The sequence below is a fragment of the Xiphophorus couchianus genome, chromosome 3 (assembly GCF_001444195.1).
Source record: "Xiphophorus couchianus chromosome 3, X_couchianus-1.0, whole genome shotgun sequence".
Classification (NCBI taxonomy): Eukaryota; Metazoa; Chordata; class Actinopteri; order Cyprinodontiformes; family Poeciliidae; genus Xiphophorus; species Xiphophorus couchianus.
Window position 1 is genome coordinate 7,635,063 of NC_040230.1, and position 27,934 is coordinate 7,662,996.

At 37.8% G+C, this 27,934-nt stretch overlaps 1 protein-coding gene across 5 annotated transcripts in view; it reads right to left on the bottom strand.

Moving 5' to 3' along the window:
- The window catches only part of cadm4 (cell adhesion molecule 4), a 228,537-nt gene that overhangs the window by 71,303 nt on the left and 129,300 nt on the right, over positions 1-27,934 (bottom strand). Inside the window, exon 1 of one of the 5 annotated variants that reach the window (XM_028012104.1) lies at positions 24,251-24,296. The exons of the other annotated variants lie outside the window; for them this stretch is intronic. Coding sequence (XP_027867905.1) covers positions 24,251-24,281 — 31 coding nt within the window. The 5' untranslated portion in view covers positions 24,282-24,296. Of the gene's footprint in view, positions 1-24,250; positions 24,297-27,934 lie in introns of those variants that run through there. 5 annotated transcript variants of the gene reach the window in all.

The following is a 27,934-nucleotide window of genomic DNA, read 5'->3' on the forward strand; positions in this document are numbered from 1 at the left end:
CTTATAGTCTGGTAGTGAATGAGTTAAAAGACTTGTCATACAAATCAGACATCCTTTGAGCCGATCCGCTCTCCACATGAAGCCAGCTGTGGTATGAGTGCCTGAGGACTGTCTACAAAAAGTTGGACATCTGACACATGTGTTACCACTAAGAATGCTTAAACTGGCTCCATATGCTGTCAGTTGTATGTGAATAACATCAAAGAAAAATCTGAACAAGTAGATTTAATTTTGAGCAGTAAAATTATTGCATTCCATTATGTTGTCATAACACCTCCCATACTTATTGGAACATATAAAACCTACATGAAAAGCCATAAAATAAGTGATTATTTTGCAGGAGTACAACAACTGTGGAAAAATCAAAGTTTTAATTTGACTCACTTATTCAGCATGGAAAAAAGATCTCTTAAGAAATAATTGTTTTTATTAAAACTACTGAGGCGACAACTATTGTCGCACCTTAAAATTCCTATAAAATAAGCACAGCAGAATTATACTTTACCTTTTTAAGCTAATTGGAATTGAACAGCTTTAACTTATAAGCCATGTATTCCTGTTCCAGGAAGTGATGTAGAAGTTAATTTCCATCAGCACTCATGGTCTGACCTGGAATGGACTCACTATAATCACTATGTACAAGGTCACGATGAGTTGCTGCTGAACAACTAGTTGTTTGATAGCAAGGGAAAATAGCAAAGGGATTTAAAATAAAAATAAAAATCATTCAACAGCATATTGATCCAAACATAATCAAACATTTAAAAAGCAGGCAGTTGTGGTATATTCACTTTTAATGAATAATACTTAGACTCTTCCACTGAGTTGAAACAGAAATTAAATATAAAATCCACTGAAAAACCTTACCAGGTTTAAATAACAACTGTAAACTGCAAAAGAAAAAAGAATATTTAAACTATAGTTTGAAAAGTAGCAGCGATATTCCAAGAAATGTTCTATCTGAAAGAAATAGAAAACATAAACTGTCAAGAAAGCCACCACAGACTATTTTAATGGCAGCTACCTCTTAGTCTGAACAGACAAAACAAGAGGTGCACTTGTGAGAAGTTACCACAGCAGTCGCACCGGTTATTGTATGTGAGAAAAATGCTTCAGAGAAGGCGACAGCTCACGCCAGTGCGAATAATAGCTGTAACACTTGCATTGAGGAAAGCTACAGCAGGAATCCAGATAGCTGCAGTTTTTTCTCATTTGCTCAGATAAAGAGAGCTGCTGGATATAAGGTGTTAGACTTTACAGGCCATCAAGGCGGTAAGGTTTTAACACAGACATGACACTTGCTGCTCTGGGCTCTTGCTGTTTTCCTGGCTGCTTTGTAAAAAAAAAAAAAAAGAAAGAAAAAAGAAAAATAGATATTCGGTTTGAGTAAGAGAATGCATTACAGGCATATTTTATGCATCGCCATGCAAGTCCTCCCCCCGCGCCCCGCCCCCCTGTTGTGATGCAACTGAATGCTAAACTCAGCCATCCCTTACTCAGTAAGATAAATGCAAACAGTGTTTCCTGCCAAGTTGAGAACGTACTGTCGAAGCTTCCTAACGAGTGTGTCTGTGTGCGCCGAGAGCCACATAGAACACTGCTACCTGCTGGGAGTTACACTCATTATCCATGTGGCATCACACCTCCCAGTGACAGGCTGCAACTCTCTGCTCACTGCTTTCTCTGCCGCTGTGCACGTGTCAGTCTCTCTCTTCTCTCCCTTCCCGGTGCATGTGCTAACATTTTTCTGTTGCCGGAGTGCAATTTTGTTTTGTTCCCTGATGTGAGGCCGACTAATAGTTGTCAGAGTGCCAGATGAGCATGTCAGATCCTGTCTCGGCCCTTATTGCTCACTTATACAGCGTCTTGCAAAAGTATTCAACCCAGAGAAGTTTTTTCCACAATTTTATCACATCAAAACAAAAAACGGTGATGTTGAAGTTTTATGTGGCAGGCAAAAACAAACAAAAGTATTACATAATTTTAAAGCGGATTCAAAAAAGACATATGGTTTTCAAACATATTAAAATTAATTGCAAATCTAAATCTGAAGTTTGAAATGCACTTGTATTCAGGGACCATTAAACTGACACATTAAATAAAATCCTAGTCAACAAATTGGAAAAAGAATCCATCAGTCTGTAGCACTGATATCTCTGTGAAAACCTTAGAGATTTGTTAGAGAACAGTGAACAAAGAGTATCATGAAGACAAATGAGCACAGCAGACAGCTCATGGATAAAGTTATGAAAACGTTTAAAGCAGGATTATGTTATAAAGCAACATCCCAAATGCTCAAGAAGCACTCTAAATCCATCATCTTGAAAATATGGCACAACTGAATGAACTGTAAAAATCACCAGCAGCAAAAAAGTACTTGTCTTCTTTCAGTTTCTACAGTCAGATTAATGTATGCAAGCAAAACACTGTGCGATAAAAAGTTGACACTTTTTATTCTGTGAGCTGGATGGACTCTGCACACACTGTCCACTACAGATTGAGTTTTCATAGTCGAGTGGACTGATTGCCTACAACGAATTCCTTCATTTCCCAAAACAAAATGAAGGAATTCATTTTGAATAACTCCTGCTATTCATTCAGTCCAAATGAATAGCAGGAGTTAGTTGTGGCCCTAGCCCAAGTTCTTCTCTAGCAGGTCACCAACCATGCAGCTCAAAGAAGTAGTCTGGCTGATGCGCATCCTTGTGACTAGATGTGCTGACTCTCAATTTCATCAACTCAGTGTCACATAAATAACAATGTGAACACCATTTCCTGCCAACCAAGTTTCTAAGTCACACATAGTATGCATCGTAAAGGTTTACTTTTGCACGGACGTGTCCGGCGGATGTTCGCTTTAAATTCACACTGAGTCTGTCTGGACCTCTGCGGAGTGAAGAGCGATCAAATATGTAGGGGCCTTTGCCATCCAATAGTCAACAAACCCATAAGATTCCAGCCAAAGCTAACTTGACTGAACTTCAACCTCCAGATGTGCTAAGCTGGTAGAGACCTGCAGCCGTAGCTATGTGATGTGATATTCAAGGCCACACCAGCTTGCTAAGGCCAAAGCCTTTAATGGCTCATTTTTGTGTGCTCTGCAGGGGTGATGGTCAGTACACTGCAGTGAGTCTGTGTAGCTGGAAGCAGGTTGCTGTCGTGGCATAAGGTGGTTGATTAGAATTGAGCAGCAATGGGCCACCTTGCTGGAGGGAGCCTTGCCAACCGCCTTGCCCCCATTACGCCAATCCTCAAATGCCTAACAATGGAGTAATTTCACCCTTGCATGATATAATCTTTCCTTTCACCCAGTGACTCAATGGAACCTTTTATGGCTTTTTATCACATCTCTCTCTCCCCCTCTCTACCTTCATCTCTTTCTGTCTTCCTCGAATGCTTACCCACCCCAAACCCGCTAACACTCGCTGCCTTCGTTGCATTTAATTCCAAACCTTTTCTTGCCCCCTCTTCTCTCACTTCTGACCTTAAAGAGTCTCTTTGCGTCAGACTCACTCCTTTTACTCTTTCTGCTTCTTTGTCCCCTTCTATCATTTTCTCTCCCTCTGGAGGAAAATCACACACTCATCAGTTTGCCGGCTCTGCACCTGACGAGCAGCCTCGCGAGGAGAATATTAACGAAGCTCCTCAGCCAATTAACACCTAAAGCACATAACAACCTTTTATGCCAGTGGACGCACCTGAGTGCATGCATGCATTCATGCACAGGCAAAAAGACCAATTCCGTATCTAAACACGTGAACAGAAATAAGCAATTCTGCCCAGCATGCCCAATTTTTCACCAGCTATTTCCAATAAGGTGGTTTATGTACGATAGATAATCACACATACACATACGCTGTTCTCCAATAGTACTCTGGTAGAAGATGGAAGAGATTTATAGAAGCTAGCAGAAGTAATGAAGACAAGGTGATGAACAGCTCCAAGGAAGAGGAGAAAGCCAGATTTATTTACTGTAGAAAAAGGATTGAAGAAAAGGGGGGAAATCAGTGATAAAAGGCTGCAACCAGATAGCCTCGAGCTAATTTGAAGATTGTGGTTGTAGGTGAGAGTGTTCAGACACACGCACACATGCTGGGCACTGACATGCACCCATCATGTCTTTGCCCAAGCAACACAATGCATAAAACATGTGTTGGAAAGGGCATTAGTCCTGAACTTTTACACAAAGTCTCAAACACACACACATTTTCTGGACACAAGTAGGGCAGTATCCTCGTATGCATAAAACATAGTGAAAGAATGCAGGCGCAGGGAGGGGTGGGGGTAAGGGAGATAGGAAGAACAAGTGCGAATGGACAAAAAGTGTATGGTAATGACCCGGATAACGAAAGCCGCCCGCGAGAGGTGGAGAGTCAGATGCAGAGAGAGAGGGGTGAGGATGAATGCGATAAAGTCACAGCAAGGAGGGAGAGAGAGAAACTTTCCTCACGGCCCGCCGCCTTTGGATCAAACGGCGTGCAAATGAAAAATGGAGATGAAATAATTAGACAGGGTGACTAGAAGCGCTCATCTAAATATGTAAATGCACTTAATTTTACTTTGATTTGCTCCACCGCTTCCCTATCACACTCCTACTTTCCTCTTACCATTCTTTCCCTCTTCTGTTTCCATTATGCTGTTTTTAGATTTTTCAAAGCGGTTTTTCTTCTTCTCTTCACTCTCCTTCCTCCATAAAGATGGAGGAAGGCTCCTCTGGCCTTGTTTTATCTGCTATGTTTCATTGCATATTAGAGAAAAACTATATTTACACACGAGGGTTACATTTTACAGACTTGCAGCAGTGTCTGAGGAGGAAATAGTGTGTTCAATTAGCTCATTCACGCCTGTCTGACTTTGATGTAAAGTGCCTTTTGCACAAAAATATGTGTGTGTTGTGCATAATTATTTTGTAAAAAATAAGATGTTATCCTGGGCTGAAAAGAAAATCAAATTTTTTTCCTTCTAAATTTTAAGTGTTTTCACTCCTAACAAACGCAACCTTGTGTTTGTTTAACTTCCCTGAGTGAAATACAGTCACGTTGTCCTACTTTTCTGAAGGTTTTATTAAGATTTGTACACAGGAACTACCAACATGGTCTGTAGAAAACACTTTGAATAATATACAGGGTTGCTCAAGCTTCTAGAATATCCCTCCTAACTGCAGCATAAATTGGAAATGTGCATATATTAGGATTCTATTTTCAGATAGAAGTTCATAAGAGTCACATTTTGCCTCTTTGCAAATCCAGTGAACTCTTTCAAGTCTCCAGACTCTCCAGCCTTACAGCTTTGACCGGCCTTCCTCTTTGTATCATGCTGAATGGAGAAACTCAGTTCCACTTCACACTAAGAGATACCCCATGAGGATATTTTTCCCTCCAAACTCCAATACCAAGCTCAGATCTGATATTTTATTAAGACTAATGACATATAACCAAACAATGTGTACAACCTATAATAGTTTTGCACCAGAACATGGCGAACTGGGGTATGACTAAAATGTAACAAACAGTAGATCAATGGCAGGTATTGAGAGCTTGGTTCTGTTATAGATTCTGATTCCAATCATTTAGAAATGCCTTGATCAGAATGTCAATACTTGAGATTAGCTTTGTGCAATATCACTGAACTTGTTTTCATACATAAAGAATTAGTAACAGGTCAAATGTCAAATTTTTGTGAATGCCATGGAAGCAGGTTTTTTTTTATTTTTTTTTTTTACTTTTTAACAGCTTTTAAGCACAAATAGTTTAGACTTTTATGAATTTGAATATCAGGAAAAAATATGCTAACAAGTGCAGCTGAAAATAGGGAAAATTTCATGCAGCAAACACCATAAGTGTATCTAGTTGCTGCAAAACCTCTGGACAAATATCTGTCCTACTTACAGATGGGTTGAAGTGATTATCAGGATGCTGTAGAAGGGAACCGGTTTGGTGAAAATCAAATAGCAAGGACACTCATACAGCCCAATCTGGTGTATATGTACAATCTGGTTTATCTGCAATCACACACTAATGAGGACATGTAGAGCGATGTCAGGTTCAATACAGTCCCAAAAGACCGCTGCTGTTGGAATGAGCTCAGGATCAAATTTCCCAATTGAAAGACGACCTTAACCACGGCCGCTTTTAACATCTCCACACAAGGCTTCTGCCAAATGTATTCAGCTGTCGTGCACATAAAATACACGATGCCTCAAAACCAAGTTCTCCTTAAGCACTTTTAGTTAGAAGGGTATTATTCTACAACCATTATACAGAGGAGAGATAACAGATCATTATAAGAGATTTTATTACCTCCTTCAGCAAGGAATACTGCATGGGAGAGCAATTAATCAATGCCAACCTAGATGTCTATATTATATGAAAAATAAGAAAATATTGAGAAGTTTGTATATTTATCCAGATTTTAAGGCATGTGTCCTGTTAGATTATGTGTTTATACAGTTTTTAAAGTTTATTTAAGAACTGCATTTCTTTTTTTTTTTTTTTTGCAGAACGCATGAACCTTGCAAGCAAAAAGCCCTACATGAGCCTACAAGGCACAATATTAAAATGTATTTCCCATGCATGTTTAATTATATCGGTATAATGAAATCTAATAATTGCTTCCTTTTTTTTCTATTTTTTTCAATAAACGTTTTATGAAATTAGCGTTTAAATTGCAGCATTAGCATTTTCCCTCACCATGGTTTCTTTTTTTTTTTTTTTTTAAGTAGAGCTTTCAGTCTCAATATGACAACAGTAGCTTGAGGCAGAAATGGAAACATCAAAATGTGACTTGGTTTTTATGTGTGGCGTTTGTGATGTGTCTGTGGCGGATTATTAGAGGGCTGACGAACAAAGACAACCGTCCCTCTTAGAGGCAATCTGCCAGATCTCTGATTTAAGTGCTCCACCTCTTGTATCAGTCTATCACTTCTTTCTTCACCTGTGCTCTTTCCTTCAGTGCAGCTTGTACCAAACATCTCTCACTGGGACAGTCCCTGCTCCAACAAGGTGACTCTGACAGCACTACCTCTGACTTGACTTCTTACGATTTCCCTATTGTAAACTCTTGTCAGTATTGTCAGTTTACATTTGTTTCCTTATAAAATAAAAAAAACACCTTTTTTTAGGTTGACATCTTGGGAAATGAAGTAAATAATTATATTACTTAGACTTTATTATTCTTGCGAGGCCGTTTCTATATTTCCACATTCAGAATTTTGATCATTGAGTCCTGACTTAACTTTAGTTTATAAGGAAAACTAACTTTAATATTTATGAATAATTTAAAAGCAAGAGATTCACTTTAATAGGAAATAAATCACTTTTTAAAGTGGGGTTAGTGAGAAATATTTATAGGAAGTTAGTATTTCACCTGAAATCAGCAGCTGTCAGAACAATCTCAGTTTAGAGAAACTAAAAGAAGTTTTTATGGGGAGAGAGAATAGCAACTCAGATGCAGTTTAAACGTCTAAAAGAACTCACTCTAAACTTTTCTCAAAATTTTAGCAAACATTACACCTGATCACTTTGGCACCTAATGTTGTCACTATCTTCTCCACTAAAAAGTGTTACTGTCCCCTCAACTGAACATTTGTGCTGTTATGGTTACTCCATGGATAACCTCTGCTTGAGAGAACCAGAAGTTGTGTTGTCCCTCTTGACCCAGAGATTTTTTCAACATAAAAATTCCTCATATTTATCTTGAAAAAAGAAAATCTAACCATTATTAGTTGTTAAATCAACTCCAGCAAATCAAAAGTGTTGTGTGTCAGTGTTACTAGAAAACGCACCAAAGCAGTGTGAGATTTTAAGACCAATGAGAAAACCTGGATTTCACAAGCAAAGTTTGCTTGGAAAATGAACATTGAAGACCAGATAATGTGAAAAAGAAAATTCTATTATCGATGACTGGAATGTATGAGGAAAAAATGCATATAAATTATTGGCATGACACCAACTATTTTTATTAATTCATACAGGAATTTGTGATTTCAAACAGCAAGACGACACATAAGCTGTGGTTTACAGTTCACTGCCAGCAGGAGATTTGAGATTGTGAGTCAGTGAGTCAAGATTTATTTACTTATCTATTTACACAACTGAATTACATTTATCTGTCTAGTTGGACTAGAACTTTTTATTTATTTTTTAAAAAGTTTTTGTGGTACTAGTGGTCAGTAAAAAATGAACAGAAAGCAGGGCAGAGATTGAAGGAGAGTAAAACCTGGGACAACTTTTTTAAAAGGTGGGAGATTTTTAATATAGGTTACTTTCTAGCTCAAGCCAACTAAAAATTAGATTCAAGGATTCCTCAAAGATGCCTGAAAGATTCAAAGCAGCTCTCCAGGTATGTTTTTGATGAGGGAATAAAATCATAACATGAAAGCTCAAAAAGGTCATTTTACATAGTACCTGCCATTTCACAGTTTCAGTTTTTACAAGGTCATAAGCTTTCATTTTGGGGTTGATTTACACATTTCTAATCAAAGCACGTTCATCTTTAAGAGACAAAGCTCATCTCCTTCCCGAAAGGTAAGATACCTTAATGTCTTTAGATTATAGGGTAGTGAGCTCAATAATTAACCAGATCCTAAAAAAAAAAAACTAAATCTGGAAAGGTTTAGTTTTATTGAGGAAAAGGGAGAAACATTCTGAGTCTGTTTTGTTTATATCTAGATTCAAGTGTTTTATTTTTTATTTAATAAATTAAATGTGTCACACTTTTGCAGTTCAAAGTATGTCTCTTGTGCAATCATCAGATGGCTATAGAATTTAATAATAGAGTGTTCCCACTCGACATACTGCCTACATGATTCTGTACAGGACTCAAAAAGTTGCCATATTCATAAGCACTTATCACTCTGCCTCCACAGAACTGACCCTGGCACATCACTCTTTTATTCAACGTTCTTCACCTCTTCTTTTCTTAATATATTTTAGCTAACTTCCCCCTCAGGTCTGTTTATTCACAGGTATATCCATCAGTACTTTTAACAACATAATGTCATTATAGCACCCTCTTTTGAAGAAGACTATAGAAAGAACATATGGCTCACATGAGCTCCAGATAAAAATACCCAACATTCATCCATTTACTGCTACGTGATAATTATTAAGTGGCCTTATCTGCACTTTTGATCAATTTAATAAGCAGAGAGGGTCGAGTTTAAACCAATGTGCACACTTACAGATCCTTAAATAGGCTCTCCATTCTGTTAATTGTTTCTCATCTAGACTGCTGATTAGTTCTGATTAAAAAAGCAGAAAATAATGGAAAATTGGCACATTTTTCCTTTATCATCAGTCCTAAAAAAGATTGTCATTCACAACTCAGTGGCTCATAGCTGATGCGAAATGAGACTAAATGTGAAACCCTCTTAAACTAAAAAAAAAAAAAAAAAAATAAAAAAAAAAGATTGATTTATCCACAGGGCTTTCTTTGCCACGTCCTTTGTGCGATAGCTTTCTGGACGCTGTTTCCTTTAACAAGCTAACGCTTGTTCAAACTGATTTAATGAGCCGATCGCAGGTCTTACTACACAACGCATGGCAAACTCAGCTCACAAGCAATACCCAGCGCCCTCATTCCTCTATTTACTCAAGTTTGACAGAGAATTTGTCAAACATCAGCAGAGGGACACATCACACACGGCGCCAAACCTGACCAGTCTAAGCTCAAAATATTTTCTCCTTTGAAAAACACAAGATTTCACATTTAATTTTGCTTGATCAAAAACGCAGCAGGGAAGAACCAAGGGGACTCTGTGCTATTCAAAGAATTAGCAGAAAAAGAGGAATGAGATCCGTCGCACCTACACATGTAGTCGAGTCGCTATCAGACAGAGTTTTATACTTGCGCCCCCAAAACACCTGTTGATAATTCTAATGAGCGGAATAACGCTCCCAGCAGGGGACTAAATTAAACTGCAGGAGTCACAAACAGACCTAATAAGACACTGTGTGGCCTTTGAACACCGTTACATACAGCAGATCCCTGGCTGGCTCTGGGCGGGAGAGGAGAGCGTTGCAGTTATTAGGTGACCTCAGAAACTCCCTCATGGCTTAAAGGATGATTGTATTTCCTTAATATATATGTATTTTCTCATGCCAGAAAACACACAAACTCATGAACATTTATGTCTCTGAGTGATGCTTTTCTTTATATCTTTGTTTCATTTGTGCCATTATTTGTCCATAGCAGCTATTGCTCTGCTATGCCTGCAAGAAGCCATCAAGCACATAAAACTCATATATACAGGTACAACTCTATGATTTAGAAAATTATTGGGAAGTTAATTTTTTTCAACAACTCAAAAATTATATAAATTCATTTAACATGGTGAAATAGTTCACTCATCTATTTAATTAATTTTGGTGAATAAAAATCAAACTCCAGTTAAGACAGTACAGAAAGAAAATACAAAAAAAAGTTTTTCAACTCAGAAATGTTATTTTATGGCCTGCACAATCATCATGGGAAAAAAAGAGTTGTCCAGCTGACAATAAGTGACATCCTCCACAAGGAGGGGAAGCCACCAAAAGGTTGTTGTTGGAGAAGCAGATACAGTGTGCTGTATCCAAGCATATTAATGAAAAGTCTAGTAGAAGAAAAAAGTGGGGTTGCCTTAAAAGCATTATAAAGAAAAGCCCATTCAACATGTAGAGAGTGGAGAGGCATTGAATTCAAGCTGCTTGAAGTCCAGCATTAGGTTTCCATGGCCAGTGATGATTTGGAGAGGAATGTCCTTTGTTGGAGTTGGTCCAACGTATTTTTGCAAATATTTATCACAGCCATCTATGAGAACATTTTAGAAGACTTGCTGCCTCCCTTGTTGACAAGCTGTATGAAGGTGCCAATTTCATTTTTCAGCCAGACTTGGCACCTGCTTGCTCTGCCTAAAGTGCCACTACCTGGTTTAATGACCGTGGTCTATCTATGCTTGATTGGTCAGCAAACTGCCCTGAACTGAAATCCACTGAAGAAAAAAAACAGAGAGGAAGAGAGAGAAAGAAGTTTCACTTTTTGAGCTTAATACCTAAAAAAATAAAATTTTGACAATATTCTAATTACTTGCATACTATATCATTTGGTTTACACATAAGTAACTCTCCAGCTCAAACTTTGAAGAAATGTATAGAGAACCAGAAGAATAAATGATGTGCACACATGCCCCCAGTTATATACAATCACCCTTTCCAGCTGCTCCCTTTTACACACCCAGCTGCTCATACTAACATCCACTGCCTAGCAACCACCTATCAGAAAATATGTCTGATATTTTTTCCCAAGCAGCCGGCCTCTGAAAGACAACCAATCAGGTGAGTGGCTCCCCAGAGATGAATGGCTGTGATCAGAAAAAGAGGTGTGGGTTTAGTCAATAAGGCTTCAGTATCAGCAACCTCAGTTGTTTTTTCTCTTTTTTTTCTTTTTTTTTGCCAAGCTCTTTTTATATTTTTTGACACCTTTATTGGTGTCAGAGCACTCAAACCTCATACTCGTCAGGTGTTTCACCCTCTCCTGTGTGTAGGAAGCACTTCATAACACTCATGCCCAAACCTGCTTTGGAAAACACACTGCAAAGATGTATGAAGTGACTATGGACTTATATATTTTTTAGTTTTTCCAGTTAAGTTCATAGCAGACACATCTGAATTCTAAATAAATACATTTCTATTCAGAAAAATGAAAACTAGTGTCACTTATAGTTTGATATTTTTGTTTTCCACTACACATTAATGTTTATCAAACCTTTCATTTTTCTAAGTTAAATCAAATCTAAAATCAATGCCTCAGACAAAAAGACAGTGTTTATAAAGCAGCATATTTGGAGAAAAGATTGGGTCTTGACAGAGGATTTTATGTCCTCTAGCAGCCGTCAAGAGACCGACAGTAAGCAGTAGCACAGTGATATGAAAGCACTCAACCTGGGACTCTGACACAATGAGATAATAATAAAGCAGAACTCTAACAGGACCAAATCAAAGCTTCATTTTTGCTGTGATGGATTTTCTGTCTTTGGTCATTTAAAACTGTGTAAGTTGCATTCACGTTAGATGAAATGCATTTTTTTTTTTTACCTGATGGCAGAAAAAAAAACTGACCAGCTTGAGATTTATTTTTGGACTTCCAAACTTTAAAGATCTCTAAATCTATAAAATTCAAAGCACGCTACAGGAGAAGATTCCGAATCAGTGTGTTGCACACTGTACAAAACTCTTGCGTGTTCCACCCTGATCCACTATTGAAAAGAAAATCCCATCTGGCAGAGATTTTGATTGGGATCTTAGCAGCCTTTGAGTTGTGATTATCCCTGGATATTACGAAGGATGTTACAACCATCTGACAGCTCAGAGGTTCAGAATATAAAACATGAGATATGCTTAGTCCATAGATGACCATGGTTTCTGGTCAAGCCTAGAAACAACAGAACATGTGGGCAAATCAGCTGAAAACCAACCTGATAAAAATCACCTGGTTCTCCCAATTGCTCCTATCCCACACTGAATCTCCCTGTACTTTAATATCTTTTCAAAAATAATTTTACAATTATTAGTGTCTCTCACAATTATGTTGGAGACAACATGAAAATTCATAAGCAAAATATGCAAAAGTAAAACATACAAGACAAAATGTAGGTTCCTAAATAATGAAGCCATAAGCTTCACCAACTCTCCATATTTCCCTTTCGGTCCACTTGATGACAAAACAACAAAAAAACAGACTGGATCCTCTTGATAAAGTTAAACGGTTTACTTCAAAAACAAAAACGATACAGATGTTACTTATCCACAAAAATAATACAGAATAAGACAAAAGAAACGAAAGAGGTCAAAAAACTGTGTGGCTCCTCTCCAGCTGCCCAACTCACTCTACCTAGCCACACCCTAAAATCCTTAACTGCAATTAGATATGCAAATTTACAAGAGGGCCTTAGGATAGTCTAATATAACAAATTCACATGCATGAGAGATTTAATTGGTAATAATTTTAACCTAATAAATGAATTATCATAACAAATATAAACTGAATCTATCCTAAAGGTCTGAATGAACTAAAACTGCAATTAGGCTTCCAGACATAATTAATAAATAAATAAATAAACATATACTATATTTATAGCATTAGGTACAGGCCAGTTTCTGGTAGGAAGGCATAAGTAAGATCCTTGTAATGATACAGTAGCACAGCACTGCCCCTCCCTTACCTGTTGCTGCACATTGGTAATCAATTGGTTAAAATGAGGCTTTTGAAGTGTGCATTCACACCAGCCTAGGTTTAGAAGAGTCCTGAATCAGACTCTATTCCGGTTGTCTAGAAAGTCTGATTCGTTTGGGAGGTGAGAATGCAAATTTGAATTCCAAAATGGACTATAAAAGCAAACTCCGATCCACCTAAAACCGTAGGTCTCGGTCATTCCTGCTCATACTGCATTGTAACAGTCTGGTTTTGTGGACAGACTCACCCTGCGGAAGCGTAGCTAGTGTTAGCGGCTAACAGGCGATGTCCAAACCAGTAATGTCTATCAATGAAGAAATCCTACAACCGCTAAAATTTGACGCTGCTCCGTTTTTGTTTACTTTTTGTGAAGAAGAAAGTTGCGCTGGTCTTCTTCAGAGATTTTGTGTCGATTCGTTCAGTAGTTCTTGGTGCAGCGCCACCACAGGCGACAGAGGGAATAGGTTTTTCAGTTAGTTTGGGTCGTTTGACACAGTGGTGTGCAGTGGTGGGAAGTAACAAAGTACAAGTACTTCGTTACTGTACTTAAGTACAATTTTCGTGTATCTGTACTTTACTTAGGTAGATTTAATAATGGATACTTTCTACTTTTACTCCACTACATTTAACAGTAAGTATCTGTACCTTCTACTTCACTACATTTCTATATAGCGTTTCGTTACTCGTTACATCCAAGACACATTTCAGTTTTTTATTTGTTCGTTAGTTTGAAAGTATCCAATGGCGAGAGCAGAATCAGTCCGCTGAACCAATCCAAAGCGGGAAATAACCATTAGGCCCTCCCTCAAGAAGAGCAGCACAGTACGCAGGACCTGCAGAATCATTAACTCCCAGAATGGAGTCCAAGGATAGTCATCCTCCAGAAGACCTGCCCCACCCATGGCCTTATTTAAAAGATTTCTTTGAAATAACTGGGTCAAAAAACGCTTCCTGGAGATTCCAATGCCGCCTTTGCCTTCCCCGAAAGCATGAAATTCTATCTTTCAAAAATTCACCATCAAATTTGAAAAAACATATTGAGGTAAGTTAAGTTGCTAAACGCTATCGATGTTAAATTAATTTGTGTTAGTGAAGTTTTATGTAATCTTAGCAAGCTTTTTGTTGAACTCGACTGCAGTAAATAAATACGATTACTGTATATTGTTATAAGCTAGCATGAACTTGCAAGTAACAGTGATTACTGCGGTCGTGATCACGTCTCCCGCCATGAATGTTACATATAAGTTGACGCTAAACTCCTTCACGTCCTGGTTATTGAATAAATGGTAGCGCCATTACAATAATCTCCATGTAACAGTTACAGTCATATTCAATAAATTAGAATATGGGTTCCAATGAGACGCAATTGTCGCAAGTCCAGCGACATTGGCGGACATGCCCGCCCACAGAGTCAGCCGTACCCCCCCTGCCTGGAAGGTGTTTATTGTCAGCCCCTTTCTGTTAAGAGTTCTCTCAAAATAGCTGGCAAAAAAGTTAAGTTCATGTTTTGTTAGGACGAAAGACTAGATGCTTCCAAATCGCTTGATGTTTGTTAGGTCAGTTTAAAGTCCCTTTTTTCAGGGAAACAATTTTCTTTTGAACGTGTTTATTTTGAATTAAATAAAACATTTCAAAGGTATAATAATTTCTCTCTCTGGAATTCTGATGCATAGAATAAAATATCTAAATCTAAACTGTCACAGGGGGTAAACACAATAAAAACATGCTTTATCTGCAGCATTGCTCATTAAAATGGTACATTACTGATTTATTAAAACTAAATACGATAGGTACACTTAATGACATTATATAAGCCGTTAGGTATTATGGTCGGCAAGTACTTTTACTTTTAATACTTAAGTAGTTTTAAAAGCTTGTACTTTCTTACTTTTACTTAAGTAAAATAATAATGTGGTACTTTGACTTTTACTTGAGTAAATTTTTGTCTGTGTATTTGTACTTTTACTTAATACATTGTATGAGTACTTTCTCCACCACTGGTGGTGTGAATGCGAACTACAGTTCTGAAAATTTAACAAATGTTGCAATTTTAGTCCTCAATCAAACGGAGTCTGCTGGACTATCTGGTGTGAAAACACCTTTAGAAGATTACTTAGAAGAAAGACAAAAACAGCTGTTTGAAAATGTCTCACTGCTCAAAAAGCTGGTAAACAGTCACATTCAGCAACCTAAAATATAAATTCCACTAAGGTTCATTTGTTAGGTTAAGGAAAACGTTTGAAAATAAAAACCTTTATGCAAGGGATAAACCTACTTTTTATTAAGCCCATATTTATATATATATATATATATATATTGATCTGATGGTTTATTCTAATCTTAAATGTCATGTTTTCATTAACTGTAAGCAGAAATGTCATTAACAGAAATAAAATCTTGCAAACACCACTCTGTGTGTAGTAAATACATAGATGATGTGTTTCACTTAGTGGATTACATTCATATATATATTTGTAATTTATTGAATATGACTGTATATTTATAGTGTTAGGAATCGGTTGGCTTCTGGTATGAAGGCTTAACAAAATTTATGTTTCTAAATTTACTGAAAGTTAGGTGTTATACTTGGTTCTTAAGATTGGCAAGCCCCTCAGTTCACAAATCTTTTCCTGATTTGGGGACAATGGCTCTGACTGTGGTTTGCTAGAGTGTCAAAGCCTTAGAAAAGACTTTGTAACTCTTCATGACTTTGCTCTTCAATTACTTTAGATTGGGGTCATTTGAGATCTTTTATTTCTACTTCATGCTCCCAGTCAGGGTAGATTTATGAAATTTCTGAGTATTGCAGGCTGGGTGAAAAAAACCTGGTTGTGGCTATTCAAATTCATTTTGGTTTAAAAAACATGTTGAAAATTGTGGAGATGGAGATTTAAATAATCAGTTAATCAAAGGTGATCTGATTTGCTCTAGATTCCTTAAATCACATCAACATGAAGCCAGTTAAATTAAAATTGCTGAAATATTCTCAGTTTCTCAGCTAAGTTCACACTTAGAATTTGTATGTTGGTCCTGGGTACCTACAAGGGTGAAGATGAAATAAAAGTGCTTTGGCCATGAACACAATTATAGTGTACTCTGGTGAATTATCTTGTTATCGTTTCTTTTCACAATTGTGCAAGACTGAGTATTCTTTGCACAGTAAAAAGGAGCAAAACAGGGAAAACATGCAAGGCAGAAACTTGAAATAAGCTAAATGTCACACTACAGGCCTGCAGTCTCTATTAATTTACCCAGGAAACTTCTGTATTTAATAAGGCATACTGGGGATATTGTTTAAGAACAAGTTCTTCCATCAGTCCAGGAGCTCTAATATCACTCTGGGCCTCCACATTTCTAATTATGTCTGATCCTTGGCTAGAGGAATCCATCAAACATTCAGCTATTATCCTACATTGCCTTGCAATCATTTCTGGTGACAGGAAACACTAAAAACCTCCTGCTTTTTGTCTCATTTCATCCCTCTGCCTTCCTTTTTCTATCACTCTATCTGCCCGAGTGGCTCAGCTGCGATCTTTCCATCATTTCTATATCTCCCTGGTGTGTTGTGCTTTTTCGCCTCATTGCTTCAACAGCACCTTTTCCCTTTCTGCCCCTCCCCCTACCTCAGTTGTTCTGGCTGTCTTGTACCTGACAACCTTTTCCACCCCCACCCCTCTTCTCCCATCAACCCTCACCAGCTCTGGCATGATGCTTCTCCTTGACTCTAACCTTTTTCTTCCTTTCCCCCTCCCCCTGTGCCACTTCATGTCACCATGCATCATGGTAATTCTTATCGGAGTGTCATGTGTCTTGCTGCGTATTTGTAATCCCTTACACTATCTGCATCTCCTTGTCTCTGTGTCCCGTGATTCATCTTCATAATGTAGTTATGGTTCCTCCATAGCGAAACCTGTCTTTCATTTTTGCACTGATGCTTCAAAGTATATTTTGTTTAAATTCTGTATGTGAGAAATTTCGCGTTTTTTTCGAGGACAAAGTGGCTGGTGTTAGGGCCAATATTATGTGTTCAGCTTCTGACCCTTCAGTTGCTGTCAAATGCTCCACTGCTTTGTCTCAGTTTGAACCTGTTACTTTGTCTTTAATACATGAGACTGTAGGTCATCTTAAGGCCTCAGGTTCTGCAGCTGACATTTTACCCCCACGACTTTTTAAAGAGGTTCTTCCTGTTTTAGGGATTTCTATTACGGCTATTATAAATAGTAGCCTGATCACTGGTGTGGTTCCAAAACCTTTTAAACAGGCATTAGTTCAACCGCTGATCAAAAAACCTGGCTTAGACCCTTTTCTGTTATCTAATTTTAGGCCTATTTCAAAGCTTCCATTTATGTCTAAAATTTTAGAGAAAGTTGTTTATAATCAATTAAAGGCCTATCTCGATGTAAATAATATTCTTGAGGATTTTCAGTCTGGTTTTAAAACTTTACACAGCACCGAATCTGCATTGTTGAGGGTGTTTAATGATATCCTTTTGGCTACTGATGCTGGAGATCCAGTGATTTTAGTTCTTTTAGATTTGACTGCAGCCTTTGACACGGTGGACCATGATGTTTTACTTTCCCGTTTAGAGCATTATGTAGGTCTCAAAGGCACAGTCTTAGTGTGGCTTAGGTCGTATTTGACGGATAGGTCTTTCTGTGTTGACATAGATGATTTTAGATCATCGTCTGCTCCTTTATTGTGTGGAGTACCGCAGGGCTCGATACTTGGACCTCTTTTGTTTTCTTTATATTTGCTTCCCCTTGGGTCAATATTTAGGAAACATAATATTGCTTTTCATTGCTATGCGGATGATACACAAATTTATGTGCCCCTCAATCGTAAGGGAGTCAATACAGTACCAATTTTAATGGAGTGCCTTGATGACATAAAAACTTGGATGGCTCTGAATTTTTTGAATTTTAATGAAAGAAAGACGGAAGTTATTATTTTTGACCCTGGTACTACCTGCAAGTCCACTCCTGTGGATTTGGGTCCGCTATCACATTACGTAAAGCCATTTGTTACAAATTTGGGCTTTGTAATGGACGCAAATTTTAAGTTGGATAAACAAATCAGTGCCGTTGTGAAAACGAGCTTTTTCCATTTGAGGCGGCTTGCTAAGATTAGGAATATGGTACCAGTGGATTATTTTGAAATATTAATCCATGCTTTTATTACAACACGACTGGATTACTGTAACTCCTTATATGTGGGTGTCAGCCAGTCTTCTTTGTCCCGTCTTCAGCTGGTCCAGAATGCGGCTGCTCGGCTCTTAACTGGATCGCGGAAGAGAGAACATGTTACCCCGATTTTATATTCTCTGCACTGGCTGCCAGTACATTTCAGAGTGCATTTTAAGATTCTTTTATTTGTATTTAAATCTTTAAATGGCCTTGCTCCCTCCTATCTCTCTGAGCTGCTACATATACACTGTCCTCCTCGAGCTCTTAGATCAGCGAGCCAAATGAACCTGGAGGTGCCGAGGACTTCCAGGAGGCAGAGAGGAGACAGGGCGTTTGCTGTTGCAGCTCCCAAACTTTGGAATTCTTTACCTATGTTGGTAAAACAGGCCCCCTCTTTAGCAATTTTTAAATCTGCTCTTAAGACTTACCTTTTTCGGTTGGCCTTTGATTCGGTTTGAGATGCTGCTTTTCTGTATTTATCTGGGTATGTTTATGTATTATATAGAGTGTTTTACGTCACTGCATTGTTGGTTTTGATGTGTTTTAATTTTGTTTTTATTTGTTTAATTTTGTGATTGTACAGCACTTTGGTCAGTGGTACTGTTTTAAAGTGCTATATAAATAAACTTGCCTTGCCTTGCCTTGCCTTGCCTAAATCAATCTTCAGTACGATCTAGCCACTGGTTATACACTGAAGAAAACTGCTTAAAATTAATTTTCCACACAACTTGCTGGGGAAGTCCTGGCCCGATACCTCATTAGAAATCAATGCTTTACATATTTTTGAAGCTTCAAAGTAAAATACCCCACAATATTTCATCAGTATTACAGAGTCTAGGGAGAGTGAAGCTGTTTCTCTAGACAACATGCTCTCTAAGACAGTAAAATTGCAGGGAGGCCTCGATACGCTGCACCAACACTACATTAAATGGAAGAGGAAATCTGCAATAATGACTACCACCAAAACATGCACAACATTACCATTTACTTCTAAAAATATACCTGACTTGACATCCAACTATAGTCCTCAGTTCCTGGTATTTATGTTTCCATGCAGAGCAGCTTTCTGGAGTGCATAGCTAAAATAGCATTTCTTATTCGTTTTGACCACTTGTTGATAATGCAGCATACAATATATTTCCGACATAGTTCCAGTTAATTGTGTAAAGACAAAACAGCAACTGCTTCATTAATGTAAAGCTTTGTTTGAGCATAATGCTTAATGGCCAGTGTTTCAGTTGCTTTCTCCAGTACAGCTGAGACTATCACAGTAGACAGCACAGAAACTGTCATATTGCACATACAGGGAACTGCAGCAGTAAATGATGAATTATTTTAGCCAGCAATGCATACAAAACCAAGCAGGTTTTTTAACAAAGTCCACCTGGCTAAATGTATTGTTGAGGATGTTGCTGAGATAAGGTAACGAACACAGAGATAAAAAAGATTTGAAAAAAAAAAAGAAATTAACTTTGTCAGGTGCTTTCACTACAGATTATTTAAAAAAAGGTTTGGTTGACCTGACACCTCAGATTTTTTAATCATGTCCATCCATCCATCCTGTGCTTTGATACCTTCTTTATTTAAAGCTTACTAAATGGAAATATGCATAATATTTTCATGGTAATTTTTTACATTTATAATTTAAAAAACTCTTAAACTTAACTTTTAAAAAAATAATTGAATTTTATCATGAAAATTAGCAGTAGCCCCTAATAAGCCATCAATGATTTTCTACTTTGTTCATCTCACAGTTTTACCCACTGTAAACTATGGTGAACTGCTTTCCCTTGCAGTATGAAACAAATTAGAATGCACAAAAATATGCCAAGAATAGAAAACTATTTTGATTATTATTATTTTGGCAAACAGGGTAACTTTGTCAGCAAATCTTTGAAAGTTCCCAAATTTTCCCTCTGAGGGACAATAAGGGCTATTTCTATTCTATTTTTATTCCCATATTTAATGGTTATTGTTAAGAATAGTGGAGCAGAGTTCAAATAAAGGACAGGGTAAATGGAGGTGAAAAATATTCCACCTAATCACCTCCCAACCTTCCTAACACACACACACATCCACGCCTGCACGCTCAAAGGGAGCCCACAATTCAAACTGACGGTCCTCTAGCATATTGGACATTGGGGACACAGAAGTTATAGCCACACAGACCAAATGTAACATTAGAAACTGGTGGAAGCCTGATATAAATTCATATGGACGGCATAGAGATGGAACGAGCAAAAAAAAAAAAAAAAAAAGTTAGGATACGAGTGTGGAGATTGTGGTCGCATTATCACACAAACATATCCACAAACACCCCACCTCCCCCACCACGCACACACACGCAGGCTTACTGCAGGGAGCTGAGTGCACTTTGATAATGTCACAGCCCTCAGGCCTAAATCGTCCCTAAATGTTCAACCCCTGCTTGCTTCAAGTCAGCATCTTACAGTTTGGTGCACGTGTATGTCAACAGATGCGAGTGCATGTGCTCTTTTAAGGGCGCTGATAAAAGCTGCCTGCGGCGTCGCGACAAGCTTCACTATGACACCAAATGCACCCTGGAGGACTGTAGACACCCCGCTGCTCACAGACAAACGAACGAAGTATGGTGGGACGAATGCAAAGGAAGGCAGGGGGTGGAAGAAAAAAAAAAAACAAGGCTGATGGTAGATGGAGACCGATGAGAGATACTTACAAACAGAGAGAGTACTGCGCTCAGAGAGAAAGAGTAAGAGTTGAGGTAATTTGTGATGACAGAATGAGAAATGGAAAACAAAGAGGTAGACAAGTAGAGAGAGAAAAAGAGGAAGAAGAGGAGATATGCAACATGATGGATAAAACAAAGAAACAGCATAAGATGAAAGGCGTCACACAGAGTGACAGAGAGACTCTTCATCATAGAAAGAAAAGGTAGAAAGATTATTTAACCAAGCCATGAGAGGGGCAGTAAGTGAACATGTAACAGAGGAAAAAAAGAATAAGTGAAGAGCTGCCTTTTTGAAAGCTATTTGCTTCTAAACCACCTTCCATTAATTCAGCTTGCATTTAGTTCCCTCTCTTTTTGAAGTGCTTCGGTAACAAAGCATTCATCAGGCAGCCAGCACCATTTCAATGCAACTCCAAGAAGGGACAAGGGTATAGAAAAACTGAGTGCAAGAGGGAAAAGAGGCAAAGAAAAGGGGATGGAGGAACAAGAGTTGAGACATGCTTGGTGTGTGATGCCCCTTCTTTGTATTGAGAGTTATTCATCATGAGAAAATGCTCAGCGGAAAGCTGAGATGTCAACTTTCATTGTGAGAAAAATGACTTATTGTTTATTCACCAAGTAAGACAAAGAGAGGCAGAGGGTATAGGGATGCTTTTGTGTATACATGAGTTTGTGAAAGCATAAGCTCACAGTATGTTAATATATGAGTGTAGAAAGTAATACATTAGGAATCAAAATAATTAGTTGTGAGCCATTTGCTCCATCCAGAAAATTAGGGAAATAAAAGCAGAATCCAGTTTAAATGTCACCCTGAGATCCATCTTTGTGTTCGCATAGGGAGTTGGCGACCCTTTGCATTTTCAGGAAGTCACACATTTTTGTCATACTCAGTTGACTGCATAATTGACTGTCCAGTCCTCCTCTTTCCTCCCTGTCCGTTCCATTATTCCCTGGCGCCTTCCCTCACTTGTCTCCCTCTGCTGGGGTTATCTACCGTTTACAGTAGGCCAACTCTAAGGCATCGTTTGTCATTGCTGTCGTCACCCCGTCTTTGTCAGCTCTCTCCTCTCTCTCCTCTGTCCTCTCTCTCCATGCTGCTTATCAGACACTGAAGTCATTGTAAACTGCAGAAATAACCAGAGATGCACCAAATAATCAGTGAGCTGTCAGAACTGGTTAACTTTCCCCTGATCTGATCTGTTTGACTGGAAAATCACTGAAAAGTCAGACTTCTCTGATCATTAGGTCTACAAATGCATAAAATAACACCACATACTCCCATACATATTTGATGGATTTTCAAAACATCTGAAAAAGATCGCTAACATACACTCGTTGACCAATTTATTATATATGTTGGTAAAGAGTGGGACTCAAATGCCTTCATAACTGTCTCAGTTCTTTGTGGCAAAGATTTAGTAGTCTTGAAATTTTGGTCAAAATTAACTGCAGTTGCTGCAGATTTGCCAGCTTGCATGTATGATATGCAAATCTGCCGTCCCACCAAATCCCAAAGGTTTTGGGCTCTATTTGAATAAGGCTCGGTGAGTACAGAGGCCATTAGAGAACAATGTTCAAGAAACCGGTTTGAGATGATTTGAGCTTTGTGACATAATGCTTTATCCCCCTGGAAGTAGCCATCAAAAATACATTAAAATCATATTCAATGGACATTGTTAGCAACAATACATAAGCAAGCTGTTATGTTCAAATGATGATCAGTTGGTACAAATGACTACGTAAGTCTATATCCCTAGTATCTGAATGTTGCAGCTGAAATCAACACTCAACAAACATTTCTTCAATCTGTTTTTGTCCAATTTTGGAGAGAAAAAGGAAACTTTAGCCTCAGCTGAAAGGAAGAGCCAGCTTGTATGTTCGTATGTATGTATGTTTTACGGACAGAATTGGTAGATTGGACTTAATAAATGTCATCTGTTTCAGCAATTAGAAGCCTGATTATCTCGTCTTCAGAAACATCATTGCAAAAATGAATTCTCATCATTTTATGTTTCCCTACTTGTCTTGTATAGTTAATTAAAATTAAAATGTAAAACTTTAAACTTGGCATCAGAGAGCAAAAACTACCTCATCTCCTTGCCTTTACAGCTGAACCCCATAGGCTGTGATAGTAAAGCTCATTCAACACTGGGACCAATAAACAACACAGTAAACACTCAGCAGAGGTGTTGGCCCATATTTACACTCTGAGCCTCTATAAAGTCCCATGTTTTATCCTCGCTGTGGTCCCATTATTTTGCCCATCAGTGAGAGAAGGACTATGTGTTTTTTTAATCAAGATTTATTAAAACAGCTTAAAATGAATTGTTCCATATTTCATGTCTTCGCTCATCCAGCAAACTTGTTTTGAATCCGATCACAGTTGTTTACAGTAAATGAGGTCCGAAGAGGTGGCTCACGAAATGCTCCGGTAATAAAACATGACAACGAATGGGGATAAAATGCAAATGCTGTGCTGATTATGCACCAGAGCCTCTCTAAATTGTGAATGTTATGAGATGCTACTCCTTGCCTTGGGCAAACAGACACAAAAGTCTCACCTTTTCTAACTCTGGTGGTCAAGCTGCCATGCAGGTGTAAACTTTTTAATTTCACCAGCAGTGTCAAAAACAAAACTTATTGAATTGACACGACTGCAGAGCAAAAATACCTCACCATCCCACAGAGGACCCTCAGGGAGCAATACACGCTAACCCTTTGAAGGCTCACAATGATTTCTTTCTTTTGGAAACTTCAAAGAGAAATATTTGTGCATTTCTTTTTTTCATTTTGTCAGAAATGTTCTCTGTCATTTCTTTTCCCAGTATAAAATCTTAATGTCACTTCACACAAAGACTCTCAGGTTCCTGCAGTTCCAAAGAGCCAGTAACCAGCAGCCAACCAGCGCTGTACACAGAACAGCTGAAAGAAAAAGAGCTAAAAATTGTATTTCCAATTGTTCAGTTTTCATTAGCATTTCATGTTATAAAATTTTAATAGAAAATCTTAATATCTTTACATTACAATTAAATATCCATTAATCGTGAGTCATTTTAAATCAAAACTATCCATATTGAATCTATTAGAGACAAAATAATAATAATAAAAACAAAAACATATGGGAGAGCAAAATATACAACGTAAAAACCTGTTGCTTGTCCCAGATCAAGATATTGCATACAGTCTGAATACAATCAGACTGATCCAGATCCTAAGAGAAGGATCCTAGAGAAGTTGAAACAAAGGAATCAGATACAAGTATTTTCCAGGCACAGTATCAATGATAAGATAAAGCATGGAAGTATTTTAAAAATTCCAGATTTTTTTTCTCTGCCCTATGATTGTGTCCATCTATTAGTTCCTCTAACCCTCCCTGTGTCCACCCATATCTCCATCTGCCCCTTCACAAATCTTTTTGTCCATATTTCACTACCTACATTTTCATTTGCTCATTCATTGATCTATTTGTAAATCCATCCATCCATTTGCAAAAATTGGCTCAAAAGGACAACACTGGAAAACTGAGTATAGGGAAGTAGAACTTTTGACATGAAAAACATTGAGGAACCCTGCTTGTATGTGAACACCAGAGAGAGTCACAACAACATCACCGTTGCTTCTGCAATGAATTTGTCAGTTCGACTGAGCCAGTGTTTTTTCTCATCATTGGGTCTTGTTACGTCAGGCTATCATCAGTCTGCTGACCTGTACACACATGCCCAAACACAAACACACCTATGCACACACACACACGTCTCTGACAAAAACTGAATTCAGAAACCCCCCTGAGATACTCGGTGCATGAAAAGGCTCTCATCCAAATGGCTCATGTATTCAGGTTGGTCCCCCAGTGGACCTGCCCTGTATTGATAGAGCAGAATGGTGAAGCCACTTGTCAAAGCAAGAGACAGAACAGAGCGACACAGTTCTCACACTATCTGAATGACACACTGGACAAAACAACAATGCGTCCCACACTTTCAGGTGCAATTTAACTCAAGAGTGGAAATGATCCCACTTTCGTTGTTTACCTTTGGAAAGATAAACAAAATCTATCTTGTTGGAATAAGACTTGTTGGAATAAAAAAATTGGCTACTTTTTAATAAAAAGGAGAAAAAATCAATGAGGAAAACTTGGGGAATAGGAGATGAAAAGAAAAAAAGGTTGGTGATTTTCTTATAACACACCTTTCATCTAGCTTGTCAACCTTGAGATCTATAAATGATGTGTGATGGTGATGTGTGTGTATCAGGAAAAATAAAAGCTACACAAGTTCATGTTGGTGGTTGGGTGACAGGTTATATAAAAGAAAGAGCGGATTGGTGCCGAATATGTACAAGAGTCACAAAGAGTCTTACAAGTGGGTAAAGCAAAATAAATGAAAATCATGGATTAAAAGTTTTTTTTTTTTTTTTTAAAGGTCTCTAAAACCTATTTTAAAATCCCCTTCACACTGGACCATGTCCACAACATGACATAAAAAAACAACTAGAACATGATAGTGTTTGGAGGGACTGAAAAAGCTCTTTTGGAGTATTCTAAGAACTCAGTGTCCTCCCTGTTATGCATAACCAAACCGACAGTGCCCAAAGTCATTTATTGAAATATTTATGTAGAAGCCCCGGCAACATACAGTATTTAGTGATAGAAAATGAGGAGAGGAAAGAACAACGTGAGTAGCAATCCATAGGTTTTAATACACTGCACTTGGCGAGATATGTGAAAAAAGCATACAGATAACATCAATTTAAAATTACTGTGCAAAATTGCCTGCTTAATTGTATGTTATAATTGTTTTAAAGCAAAACTAGCCATAAAAAGTATTATTTGTTAGGCTCTTGTACTTCTATGACCCTGTATAGAATAGTAGGAAAAGCAACTCCTCAGCTGTTCACTTTAAACAGTCTCATTGATTTGACACAATGATCTGTATTAAACTTTTAAAAGCAATCTATAATGTGACAGATGAGCTGCTATTCTCTGTTATTGCCGATCCTCAATAAAGTTCAACAAAGCACTACATGCTAATAAGCGAACTATAGCTAATCCCTGATAAGTGCAAACACATCTTTTCAATGCAGAAATGTTTAGTTACCCTAAAGAAGAACTGTTTTCTGTTTCTGGTATAACATGTATTGCAGCAGCTAAAAGACCCACTTAAATAGAATCCATTATCAACTGTCAGCTAAAGCCTGTCAGTAGCTTCTAGAATAAGACACACATTAACTTGAAAAACAATGACTTGTCCACAAACCCACAGCTTGAAATTTGACAAGATGGATTATGTCATGAGCCTGACCATGTGAGAATCCAGATGCTTCACAAGTTAAATGACTCATGAGCCATTTGCAAATATGAGGTTGGAATAAAGAAGTGACAGAGCCTGCAGTTGGAGGACGTAGGCGTGGTATAGTGATGAATCAAACTAAAGGCTTTCATCCAGGAGACTGCAGAAAGTGTTTGTAAGAGAACATGACCTTCTGGTGTTTCTATTAGTTCCACCTCATTAGTTTTAATTCTAAAGTTTAGGCATCCACTTTACCTGGCAGGGTGAAAGAAAAGGTCATGGTTAAGGTTCGAGAAGACTCCCGACACAAAACAGTTACAACAAGTAGTTTAGAGACTCGCTGTGACAGGAGACCGTAGGATTACCTAACTATATTAGCTGTGAATGTAAGAAAAACAAACTTTTAATACCCTAAGTGCATAATGTTTACTCCAACAAAATGCTAAGATATTCTTATTAAATTACTCAAAAATATAATTACCTGTTTTCCAATTGTATAATAAATTTCAACAGCCCCTGGGGTTACACTATGTTTTTTTCAAGTTAATGTGCCTAAAACAGGGCAATTTTCCCTTTTATGTGTAGTTGCTGATGGGTGGATTAAATTAAAAGGGGAAGTGTGGCTCTGGCTTGACAATTTGGAGGGGCTGGAGTTTCGAAAGAAGATACTGTACTGATGGAAAAACGGTGATGTTCTGTATTGTCGAAGCATAAAGCTAAAAGAAGGGCAGCAGGAGGACAGCAGGCTCAGTCAAAGGATATGCTCAGGAACAAGTGCCTGGTGGGTTTAAAGGAATAAACCGAATGGCCCAGAGAGAAAGTATTTCAAACTATGTGTGGGTTGATGTTGCTCAAGCGCTGTGCACTTACTCCTAGGATGAAATATTGTCTTAAAGATTGACTTAAAGTCTATTCTTCGTTTTCACATATATTCTAAAAACATAAAATTACATAGTGAAATATTGAAGATGTAAAGGTATGTTCTGGTAAATCTATTTCTAAGAGACATATTGACAAAAATGTACACTATGTGTAAGTAAGACCCAAAGTAATCCACAGATGAAACATAAAAACAAGTGCACATAAAAATTAAGTGAGATGTCAACGGGAAATAAGTACTGAACACATGAAGAAAAAAAAACAGCACAAAGTTACAGAGAGACAACAAGTAAGCTCAAAGGAATCCTGCCTCCTATCAGTGCAAATCAATACAAATCCGAGTCTGATCAAAGGGTATAAATTCAAGAAAAAATATTATGCTAAGCACGCAGACAAGGAAACTCTGAATTGGTTTCAGAGAAAGAAAATAAAGGTTCACGACTGGTCCATTGGACTAGTGTCCCATTAAAACTCTATGCAAGAATTGAAGATCAAATTGAATAAAGGCTTACAAAACCTTTAAGAGTTGAAGAAATGCTGAATGGAACAATGGGTCAAAATAACAACAAAAGCTTCTCTAGTTAGTATTTAAAAATTTGTAGTAAGCTTGTACAAACCTTTTCTCTTTTCCAATTTATAATACATAATTGAATTTGTGAATTAAA